Consider the following 12,437-nt stretch of genomic DNA (forward strand, 5'->3'; position numbering starts at 1 on the left):
CATGACATGTTGTATGAATATTACAAAAGCCTGAAAACTTTGCAAAGTTTTAAAAACATAATGAATAGGCTCGATATACACTACAGGTGGCCCTCGTCTTACAACAGTCCATTCAGTTTCAAGGGCACTGGAAAAATGACTTATTACCATTTTTCACACTTATGGCCATTGTAGCATCCTCATGATCACATGATTTACATTTGGATGCTTGACAATTGGTTCATATTTATGACCATTGCAGTGTCCCGGGGTCATGTGATCACCTTTTGCGAACTTCTGACAAGCAAAGTCAATGGGATAGCCAGATTCATTTAACAACCATGTTATTAAGTTAACAACTGCAGTGATTCACTTAACAAAAGTGAGCAAGAAAAGTTGTAAAATGGAGCAAAACCCGCTTTAAAAATTTCTCACTTAGCAACATAAATTCTGAGCTCAATTGTGGTCATAACTCAAGGACTACCTGTACTTTTGGATGCATTTATATTTCTTTTTCTAATGTATTTAATGTTTACTGGTTTACTGTTTGTTACACTTTTTCTGCACTCTGCACAATGCTGCTTACTCTTAAAAATGATTTATTTATTAATAAAATTTTAGAGCCGGGGTGGTGCAGCAGGTAGAGTGCTGTACTGCAGGCCACTGAAGCTGACTGTAGATCTGAAGGTCAATGGTTCAAATCTCATCACCCGCTCAAGGTTGACTCAGCCTTCCATCCTTCCAAAGTGGGTAAAATGAGGACCCGGATTGTGGGGGCAATAGGCTGGCTCTGTTAAAAAGTGCTATTGCTAACATTGTTGTAAGCCGCCCTGAGTCTAAGGAGAAGGGCGGCATAAAAATTGAATGAATGAATGAATGAATAAATAAATAAATAACTCAGGGTGTTGGATATATATCCTGAGACAGAGAGACAGAGACAGACAGACAGAGGGGGGGAGAGAGGGAGAGAGAGAGAGGAATAATTTGTTTTGCTGTAACATTAGTCAGTAAGACCATAAGTCCAAAGGTACAGGTAGTCTGCAATTTCTAACAGTTCATTTAGTGACTGTTCAAAGTTACAACAACACCCAAAAAAATGACTTATGACCATTTTTCACACTTAAGACCTTAGCAGTATCTTAAGACCCTAGCAGATTTTTGTCATCATGGGCTAAAATTTCAAAAGACTGGTTCATATTTATGTCTGTTGCTGTGTCCCAAGATTATGTGATCACTTTTTTTGACTTTCTGGCAATGGGGGATTCAGTTAACAACCGGATTACTAACTTATCAACTGAGTAATTCACTTAACAACTGAGACAAGACAGGTTGTAAAATAGGGCTCACTTAACAAATATCTCCTTTAGCAACATCAATTTTGGGCTCTGCTATGTTGAGGACTACCTGTACTATTTTCCTGCAGTGGTCAAGCAAGTATTGGTAGAAATCCCTCAAACTGGAAAAGTGTGTTCTAAAGGAAGTGTACATGAGTACAGTGGTACCTCAAGATACGAACCCCTCGTCTTACGAACAACTCGTGATACGAACCCGGGGTTCAGAAAAATTTTGCCTCTTCTTACGAACTTTTTTCGAGTTACGAACCAGCGTTCGGGAGGCTGCTGGAAAGCCGCGCGGCTGTTTTAAAAGGTGACAGCCGGGCGGCGGGGCTTCCCAGCAGCCTCCCGAACGCCGGTTCGTAACTTGAAAAAAGTTCGTAAGAAGAGGCAAAAATTTTATGAACCCCAGGTTCGGTTCGGGAGGCTGCTGAGAAGCCCCCCAGCCCGGCTGCGACCTTTTAAAACAGCCGTGCGGCTTCCCAGCAGCCGCCGAACGCCAAACGCGGAAGTTCGGCTTGGCGTTCGGCGTTCGGAGGCTGCTGGAAAGCCACGCGGCTGTTTTAAAAGGTCGCAGCTGGGCTGGGGGACTTCCCAGCAGCCTCCCGAACCCTGAACTTTTGCCGAACTTCTGGGTTCGGGGTTTGGGAGGCTTCAGGGAAGCCCCCCAGCCCGGCTGCGACCTTTTAAAATAGCCGGGCGGCTTCCCAGGAGCCTCCGAACGCCGAACGCGGAAGTTCGGGTTTGGCGTTCGGCTTCGTGAGGCTCCTGGAAAGCCGCCCGGCTGTTTTAAAAGGTGACAGCCAGGCTGGGGGGCTTCCCAACAACCTCCTGAACCCCGAACTTTTGCCGAACTTCCGGGTTCGGGGTTTGGGGGGGTGCTGGGAAGCCCCCCAGCCCGGCGGTCACCTTTTAAAACAGCCTGGGGGCTTCTCGGCGGCCTCCTGAACACCGAACCCGGAAGTTCGGGTTTGGCGTTCGGCGTTCGGGAGGTCGCTGAGAAGCCCCCAGGCTGTTTTAAAAGGTGACAGCCAGACGGCAGCGGTTTTTTGCGGGGGGGGGGTTTTGGTTGCACGGATTAATTGACTTTACATTGTTTCCTATGGGAAACAATGTTTCATCTTACGAACCTTTCGTCTTACGAACCTCCCCCTGGAACCAATTAGGTTCGTAAGACGAGGTATGACTGTATTTTTAAGAGTCGTTTTTCTTACCAGTTAACGCTCCTCCAAGACTTCCTCTTCTAAAAGGTCGTCCATCTTCACTGAGCTGCCTTTTAAATTTCAGCAATTTTCCAGGGCCAGAAGATACTTCAGGATTACTGGATTTTCGAAATGGCATAGGTGGAGGAGACAATATACTATCAAGCTGGAAAAAGAGAGAAAGAGAGATAAATTGATCATAGGTTATGGTCACTGTGCAGACAGTTTGAAAGTTAGTCATTAGATACTATGTCTTAAATTAAAAGATAAATATGAACAGTGAATAAAAATAGCAAAGGCAAATAAAATAGTTATGGGCGAGAGCATCTTGCCTACAGCATCTAGAACTTGTTAGCTTGGAGAGAATAGAGATAAGAGCATATATAGCAGAGGTACCGTATATAAAACGATCAAAATGTCACTGGTGAAACATCTCTGTCTCTCACAATAATGGAAGCAACAGCAATTGATAAAAACTAGATGCAAAGAGATTTAGGACTGACAAAAGAAAACACATACCCAATAACTAAGAAAATTATGGCATTTTCTGCCATGGTATATGGGTAATTCTCACTTTTTACCACAATTGAGTCCAAAATTTATGTTGCTAAGTGAGTGCTCCATTTTATTACTTTTCTTGCCACAATTGTTAAATGAATCATGGCAGTTGTGAATAGAAGGAATGCAATGGGAATAGAATGGAATGGGAATGGGAATGGGAATAGAATAGAATAGAATAGAATAGAATTCTTTATTGGTCAAGTGTGATTGGACACACAAGGAATTTGTCTTTGGTGCATATGCTCTCAGTGTATATAAAAGAAAAGATAAGTTCATCAAAAATCATAAGGAACAACACTTAATGATAGTCTGGGTGCAAATAAGCAATCAAATCATATTAGGAACCAGCCAATGTAAATTGTAAGGATACAAGCAACAAAGTTAAAGTCATACAGTCATTTGTGGGAGGAGATGGGTAATGGGAAGGATAAGAAGATTAATAGTAGTGCAGACATAGTAAATAGTTTGACAGTGTTGAGGAAATTATTTGTTTAGCAGAGTATTGGCGTTTGAGAAAAAATTGTTCTTGTGTCTAGTTGTTTTGGTGTGCAGTACAGGTCCTCAATGGAACGCAGGTTGGTAGCTCTACCATGCATGCCCACTTGCCTCCCACCAGCCAGCTACCTCCCACCACGGGTTTCTGCCGTGCATGCACAGAGTGCATATGGGAGATGGGGGTTACACACATGGGTGTGAATGCAGGCAGGGTGTATGCAGGAGTTGCACAGACATGTATGGGTGTGTGCACGCTTTCGTCACTCAGTATAGGGCATGGCTAGCCTGAACATCTTTCTCCTTTCCCCCATCCAGCTTGGGACTGTCTATAGCCTCTTGAGTTTCTCTCTGGAATCTATTCTCTCCTCCCCGGGAAATGATGGTGCTTTTGCCAAGATTCTCCCTCCACGACTAAATGAAGATAAAAAAGGAGTAATTACAAAATATACTAAATCAAATGTAAACACTACAGCCATCACCACAGAGAAAAACAGATAAAAGCCCAACAGAACATATCCATATGTGCCGCAAGGAACTAAAAGACTATTTTCGTCATTTAGAGATGACTATATTGTAAAGTTCAAATTTATCTGCTCAGGGCGGCTTACAACATGTTAGCAATAGCACTTTTTAACAGAGCCAGCCTATTGCCCCCACAATCCGGGTCCTCATTTTACCCACCTCGGAAGGATGGAAGGCTAAGTCAACCCGGTGGTGAGATTTGAACCACTGACCTGCAGATCTACAGTCAGCTTCTGTGGCCCTATTAAATATTAGAACTGAAAGGAATACTGCAAGGATTTCATCGTGGAATTTCTTGTCCAGATTTCCATTCTAATAATACTGTTGGGAAAAGTAGAATATACACCAGGTGGCACTATACCATAATGAACAAAACAGCAACAATTTATTTACACTGGTAGTATAACTGTGTCAAGGAGAGTTTACTAAGAAAGTTTCTTGTATCTGAGATGAATCCACCCTTTCTTGCTCTGCTTAGAAGTAAGATCTAATAAAAGGGAAGGAAGTCTTCTAAATGTGACAAAAAACCAGCTTCCTATTTCCATTCAGATTATTTTAAGAAATACATTATGGTGCTTAAAAGTTTGGGAACTCATTTTAGTGTTGTTTTTTTTTAAAAAAAAATAGGGGTCTCTTTACCTAATTTTAAGTTTAGTTTAGTTTAGTTTAGTTTAGTTTAGTTTATTTAGATTTGTATGCCGCCCCTCTCCGAAGACTCGGGGCGGCTAACAACAATAAAAAACAATGTAACAAATCTAATATTAAAAAGTAATCTAAAAAACCCCAATTTAAGAGACCAATCATACCAACAAACATACCATGTATAAATTCTATAAGCCTAGGGGGAAGGGAGAAAAATTTTTCAATTCCCCCATGCCTGACAACAGAGGTGGGTTTTAAGGAGCTTGCGAAAGGCAAGGAGGGTGGGGGCAACTCTGATATCTGGGGGGAGCTGGTTCCAGAGGGTCGGGGCCGCCACAGAGAAGGCTCTTCTCCTGGGTCCCGCCAAATGAAATTGTTTAGTCGACGGGACCCAGAGAAGGCCAACTCTGTGGGACCTAACCGGTCGCTGGGATTCGTGCAGCAGGAGGCGGTCCCGGAGATATTCTGGTCCGGTGCCATGAAGGGCTTTATAGGTCATAAGACTTTTGACAGATCATATTTTAGATCATATTTATGAAGAAATGTGATCTCTTTTCCACAGAAAAGTCCTAAAACTAAATAAAGAGAACCCAATTAAACCACAGTGTTCCTTCGATTTTCGTGGGGGATGCATTCCGAGAGCGCCCACAAAAGTCGAATTTCCGCAAAGTAGAGATGCGGAAGTAAATACACTATTTTTGGCTATGAACAGTATCACAAGCCTTCCCTTAACACTTTAAACCCCTAAATTACAATTTCCCATTCCCTTAGCAACCATTTATATTATTACTCACCATGTTTATTTATTAAAGTTTATTTTAAAAAAAATATTTATTAAAGGTGGATGAAAGTTTGGTGATGACATATGACATTATCGGGCAGGAAAAACCGTGGTATGGGGGGGGGACCACAGTATTTTTTAATTAATATTTTTGAAAAACCGTGGTACAGACTTTTCGCGAAGTTCGAACCCGTGAAAATCGAGGGAACACTGTACTGAGGTTTTTTTAAAAGATCACTATACTTTTTCATTTATCATGGAAAATGATCCAAAGCGCTTAGCAAATATGGGAAGCCCTGCCTTATGGAATTCTGGGTATTCACTATCAAAGCCTAATCTTCAGATCAGGCAGATCATATACAAACAGAAACTATTCCATCTCTATTCACTGTCATTCATGACCAGAATATCTCCGAGACCGCCTCCTGCCGCACGAATCCCAACGGCCGATTAGGTCCCACAGAGTTGGCCTTCTCCGGGTCCCGTCGACCAAACAATGTCAGCTGGCGGGACCCAGAGGAAGAGCCTTCTCTGTGGTGGCCCCGGCACTCTTCTAATCAACTCCCTCCAGAGATTCGAATAGCCCCCACCTTCCTCGCCTTCTATAAAATGCTGAAGACCCACTTTTGTCGCCAGGCGTGGGGATAATTTCCCCCTTTTTTATTAAGTTTTTGGCCTTACTGTATGATAGATTAGGTTGAAAGTGTATGACTGCATAGTTAGGGGTTTTATTATGTTATTAATGCCTTCTTAAATGGATGTAATTTTTTATTATTAGATTTGTAATGTATTGTATTACTGTTATGCTGTGAGCCACCCCGAGTCTTCGGAGAAGGACGGCATACAAATCTAATAAACTATAACTATCTATAACTATAACTAATCCAGTAATGACAAACCTATGGCACAGGTGGCATGTGGAGCCATATGTGCCAGCACATGAGTTGTTGCACTAGCTCAGCTCCAGCATGCATGTGTATATTAGCCAGCTAATTTTTGGCTTGCACAGAGGTTCTGGGAGGGCATTTTCCAGGTACAAATATTAATATATTATATTGTAAGGTCTCAAAAGTTTCCCCGAGCCACTAAAATGCCAAAAAGAATGAGAGTCGAAACAAAGCTTGCAAAAAAATCAGATTTAATTTATGGCCAAAACAAAGTACTTGATGAAACTATATCCAGAAGATACAGAAATAATGCATGTAAGAAATAGCCACACTGTCGGGAAAGTATGGGCTCCTTGTATACCGTCAGATACACCTAATTCTGGCTCCTTGGCCCATGCCTCCCTTGTAGCCCTGCACTGGCTGTATGGCAAGGAACAGGCGAGTTGAGTGCCTAGCAACAGAAGGGCTGGGTGCTTAGCAACACAGGTAATACCCGATGACATAATCCACACCAGGCACTGACTTCTATACAAAAACAATACATAGTAGAAGTGAGATCACTGGCAGGAGCAAATGGCATAAGCAATTCCAATTCTTAGCAAAGCAATTCTTACAGAAGCAAAACAGCAAGTTATTATTATGTCCCAGTAATCTACCTATGCTGCTATTATTATATTCCTACAAATGATTATTCTCTTTTATTTGTTTTATTATTTTTTATATATGAGATTTTTATGATGACAATATAAATTTCCTAAAATAAATAAATCAATAATTACTCTCCACAGGAATGGAGATCCCTAATCAAGATCCCACCAAGAGCAAAGAACCCAAGAGTAAATAAAGTCATAAGAGGTAGAAGCCTCTGTAACAGTAGTGAATGTCAGTGCTCATGAGACCACTATGTGGAGAGCACCGAACAATAGTATGCATGGCAGGATTGCCAGAAGAAAGGAACTTTCACCAAAATAAGATGGATGCTGCCCATCCTACAGCTTTTAAAAGACCATGTGGATAAACCAGAAGGCTACTGGAAGAATGTTCTGTTGACAAATGAGACTAAAATAGAAATTGTACTTGAATGAAAGATGTTATGTTTGGAGAAAGATAAACACTGGATTCCAGCATAAAACTCTTATCCCATCTGTGAAACATGGTAGTGGCAATAATATGATTTGTGTCTGATTTGCTGGCTCTGCACCAAGAAAGCTTGAAATCATGGGTGAAACTATGAATCCTGAACACGATCAGCAAATTCTACAGAAAAATGTCAGGGGATCGGTCTCTGAATCAAAACTCAAGAGAAAGGAGGTCAGAGCAAGACAACAAACTAAAATAGAAAAGTTTTATATGGTTAGAATGGTTAAAGCAGAAGAAAGTTAATGTTTGGACTGGCCAAGTACAAGTCCTAACTTTAATTTTATGGAACTGTTGTGGAAGGACCTGAAGAAGACCGTTCATGCAGGAAAGATCACCAAATCCCTGTATTGAAAGTTTTCCATAAAGAGAAACAGGCTAAAATTCTTCCAAGCTGATCTGTAGGACTGATAAACAGTAATCGGAAATATTTAGTTGTAGTTGCCCAAGGGGACATACCGAGATTAAAAGCAAAAATTCACATGCTTTTAGCCACACACAAATATGTGATTTTGGATCATTTTCTTCAATAAATGAACAAGCACGTCTTTGAGTCATTTGTCAAAAGTAGTTCTCTGTATCTACTTTTAGAAAGTGTGGTTCACAAACTTCTAAGCGCCACTCTACAGGCAAGATGCAATTACAGCAGCTCTCCCGTAGCTATTTCTGAAGCCATACATTCTATTCTAGCCATCATAACAGGACCATTAGCAGAATGATTTTCCATGAAGACGTTTTCTTTTTTTCTTTTCCCAAATGAAAATGCCAGTCAGTTACATCTTTTTTGCATTGAAACAAATTGTGAAGAGAATAGCTTTTATTTTGAATCTAATGCCTATCCATTTCACCGTATAATCCTGAATTCCAGTTTTATGGAATTGGTAAAAGATGGTAAAATCTCTACTAATGCAACATCATCCAATTTTCTAATCTTTCTCTCGCACATTTGTACTTGTTTTATTCCTAAATAAACAAGGCCAAAATATTTTGCTCTTCCCTTAAACCAGGGTTTCTCAACCTTGGCCGTTTGAAGATGTGCGGACTTTAAGAAAATTACTGATTGTGTGTAATCAGTGGCCGGTTAGGTCCCACAGAGTTGGCCTTCTCCGGGTCCCGTCGGCTAAACAATGTCATTTGGCAGGACCCAGGAGAAGAGCCTTTTCTGTGGCAGCCCCGACTCTCTGGAACCAGCTCCTCCCGGAGATCAGAACTGCCCCCACCCTCCTTGCCTTTCGTAAAGTTCTTAAGACCCATCTCTGCCATCAGGCATGGGGCAACTGAGACATCTCCCCTGGGCCTATATAGTTTATACATGGTATGTTTGTTTGTATGTTTGCTTTTAATAATGGGGGTTTTAGTGTTTTTTAAATTATTAGATTTGTTCTTACATTGTCTTTGTTATTGTTGTGAGCCGCCCCGAGTCTACGGAGAGGGACGGCATATAAATCTAAATAATAGTAATAATAGTAATAATAATAATAATAATAACAACAACAACAACTACAACAACAACAACTACTCCCAGAATTCTGGGAGTTGAAGTCCGCACATCTTCAAATGGTCAAGGTTGAGAAACACTGCCTTAAACCCTATTCTCATTTACCCTCCCTCCCTCTCTTTTTCCTTCTTTCCCTCCCTCCCTCTCTATACCCACATACATATGTATGTATTCCTATGCATGTGAGTACACGTTTGACAATTGAAAGCCTAAACCAGTAACAACAGAACAGCATGGATTTAACAAAGCGTAGCTACTTTTCTAGAAGTTTCTGAAGACACCTTCACAGTAAGTTCCACCAAACATTTCCTTTCTGACCTACCAAAATAATTTAGCAGCAAAAGAGTTATTAAGTCTGTGAACTAAGCCGTACCAAAAATGCAGTAAGACATGCATGATAGATTCAATTTCCCCCAAGAAGACATAATCAATCTTGCATTGGATCATGTTATTCTCTTCCAGAGTGAATGCAGAAACCACTGGAACACGCTTGGGAAGCAAGCTTGGCAGAATTTTGATTGAGAGATGACAATTTGGGAATGTGCACTCTGTGTGTGTGTGTGTGTGTGTGTGTGTGTGTGTTGTTTTGAATCATCAGTTGAATTGAGGAATGTACATATGGGGGGGGGAGTTGAAGTTTATTGACTGTTTGTTCATTTCCTTCACAATACACTTCATCTAAATCAACTTTAGTTATGATATATTTTCCAGAAACATGGAAGTGAAGGTTGCTGAAAGTGCTATCAGCAGTATTTGAAGGAAGCTTTTTTCTTAAATCACCAATATATCTATGAGATCCTTGAAAAGAGAAAGGTAAGAAATTTTGAAGAAGAAAAAAAACACAAAGAAATGCATGAACATGATGGATGAAAATATGTTTGCAAAGATAAGCAGAATAAGGAGGGTGATAATAATTAATAATAACAATAATAATAATAATAATAATAATAACAACAGCAGCAACAACAACCACAACAGAGTTGGAAGGGACCTTGGAGGTCTTCTAGTCCAACCCCCTGCTTAGGCAGGAAACCCTACACTACTTCAGACAGATAGTTATCCAACATCTGCTTAAAAACTTCCAGAGTTGGGACATTCACAACTTCTGGAGGCAAGCTGTTCCACTGATCAACCTTTCTGTCAGGAAATTTCTCCTTAGTTCTAAGTTACTTCTCTCCTTGTTTAGTTTCCACCCATTGCTTCTTGTTCTGCCCTCAGGTGTTCTGGAGAATAGATTGGCTCCTTCTTTGTGGCAACCCCCGAAATATTGGAACACTGCTATCATGTCTCCTCTGGTCCTTCTTTTCATTAAACTAGCCATGCCCAGTTCCAGCAACCGTTCTTCATATGTTTTAGCCTCCAGTCCCCTAATCATTTTTGTCGCTCTTCTCTGCACTTTTCCTAGAGTCTCAATATCCTTTCTGCATCGTGGTGACCAAAACTGAATGCAGTATTCAAAGTGTGGCCTTTCCAAGGCCTTATAAAGTGGTATTAACACTTCACGTGATCTTGATTCTATCCCTCTGTTAATGCAGCCTAGAACTGTGTTGACTTTTTTGGCAGCTGCTGCACACTGCTGGATGGAACGACTTTTTCTCCAGTGGATCTCCAGAGCACTCCAGATGTGTAGTTGCAGAGATTTCCCCAATACAATCTGTGGAGATTTTAGAAGGAGGAAAGCATTTAGAAACCAGCAGGCTCTAGGCCTTTGGGGAGAGCAAGAGGCAAAAAGTGGAGCATGGGGTTCCTCCAGGAAAAGGGAAATTTCAGGATGTTCGGGCCAGGGCCTATGCCGAGATTTCCATGGTCTACCCCAGGGCCCCTGAAGCAGCCCTTTCTCTGCTTAACAATTTCATCAGGAAGATCAGAGGGATTGTAACTTGTGAGGCAATCATGTGGGGATTTACTTAACAGCCACCACGATATCTGTGTTGATCAAGGACTATTTGTACTATGCAATAATGACATTGACTTTGCTATTCTTGGCTTCATCACATAATCCTTTAATATTTTCATAAAATCACAGAAAGAAATTTCATAGTATCTCCTACAGAATTAGAAGCACAACTGCTGCACTAGCTGCACACATAACTATATAAACTTTGAGTATCTCTTCTAGTATCATTGAACCCATCTGCAAAGCACTATCTGACTATGTAACAGAGAAATATTTGTTAGAAAACTAAAAAGCTACATTTATAATTGTTGTAGTTGAGAAGAAGCCAATGAAAAAACAAGACTTTCATCTGAATTAAGAAAACTGAAAAAGTTAACTAAATGAACGCAACCAATAAGGAGGATAAGTGAGTACATCCACCTACATGTTTCTGCAAAGTCTTTGATATAAAAGAATCTGCATTCATTTTGAGAACATCAAACGCTGGAAAACAGAGCAATCATGTAGAAGAAAGAATTTTTAAATTAGCTTGTAGGATTCAGTCCCACCTAGTTGAAAGTGTAATTTAGGACAATTTATGAATTATTCATGCTGCAATAAACTATTCCATTGGTTCACCTACTCTCGCAACAGATAGGGATTTATTCAAATCCATTTAATTCATGATTCAAGCAACAAAAGAAAGATTGGCTTAACTTTTAAATCAAGTTTCTCCAGGTCTTTAGAGGATCCCTTACTATAGTAGCAGTGTAAGCATTAAACCATATTTAATTTAATATGCTATCTTTAAAAATCTCCATTTATACCAACCCCTTGCACTAGCCTGTAGTGCTCAGGGAAGCCCTACAATCTGCTAAGGCTTTTAAATTACAACTTGGTTATCAAAGTGTGAGTGGTTTTTCTGCAGTAGCACTTTAGAATTGTCTCTGTGAAAGACTATTCCTGATCTACAATTGTACTAAAGAATCACAACTCATAGATCAGGAGGTACATCAGGGTATTTATTTGAGGGGCATTGTCAGTATGAGAAATAGAAGGTGTAGTATGTGCTATTGAATTCCAGGAGCTTGATAGTGATAGGATAGCAGAATTAAACAGGACTTTGTGTAAGGAGGAGCATTGCAAACTGAAAAGGGGGGAAAGAAGTGAGAAACTCAATACAAAATAGAAGTGATATGGCAATCACCTTTCCTCTGCCATCCATGATGACTGCAAGATTAGAAGAAATGAAAAGTAGGTGAGCAGAAGCTGCATCTCACTTACTTTGGCCATGTCACGCAGACAAAATCACTGGAGAAAGTGAGAGAGTTAGCAGCCAAAGGAAACCAGGTCATGGAAGAGCATGGTGGCTGGAGACTATCAAAGCTGCCATCAGCCAGAACATTAAAAATTTCAAAGAAGCAGGGCAATGTGGAGAGACCTCGACTACAGAATCGCCAAGAGTCAACACAACTGAATGCATAACATCATCATCACGTCAGCAGAAAGGGAAGATAACTGAT

General features: G+C 40.6%; 1 protein-coding gene across 4 annotated transcripts in view; it reads right to left on the reverse strand.

Annotated features, from left to right (window-relative positions):
* Positions 1 to 12,437, reverse strand: part of MAST4 (microtubule associated serine/threonine kinase family member 4) — a 242,603-nt gene that overhangs the window by 207,288 nt on the left and 22,878 nt on the right. For all 4 annotated transcript variants that reach the window (XM_070743262.1, XM_070743260.1, XM_070743263.1 and 1 more), the window contains exon 2: positions 2,528 to 2,681. In XM_070743262.1, the coding sequence (XP_070599363.1) occupies positions 2,528 to 2,681 (154 nt within the window). The remainder of the gene's footprint in view (positions 1 to 2,527; positions 2,682 to 12,437) is intronic.

This window comes from Erythrolamprus reginae, chromosome 2, assembly GCF_031021105.1.
Source record: "Erythrolamprus reginae isolate rEryReg1 chromosome 2, rEryReg1.hap1, whole genome shotgun sequence".
In the NCBI taxonomy this organism is placed as follows: Eukaryota; Metazoa; Chordata; class Lepidosauria; order Squamata; family Dipsadidae; genus Erythrolamprus; species Erythrolamprus reginae.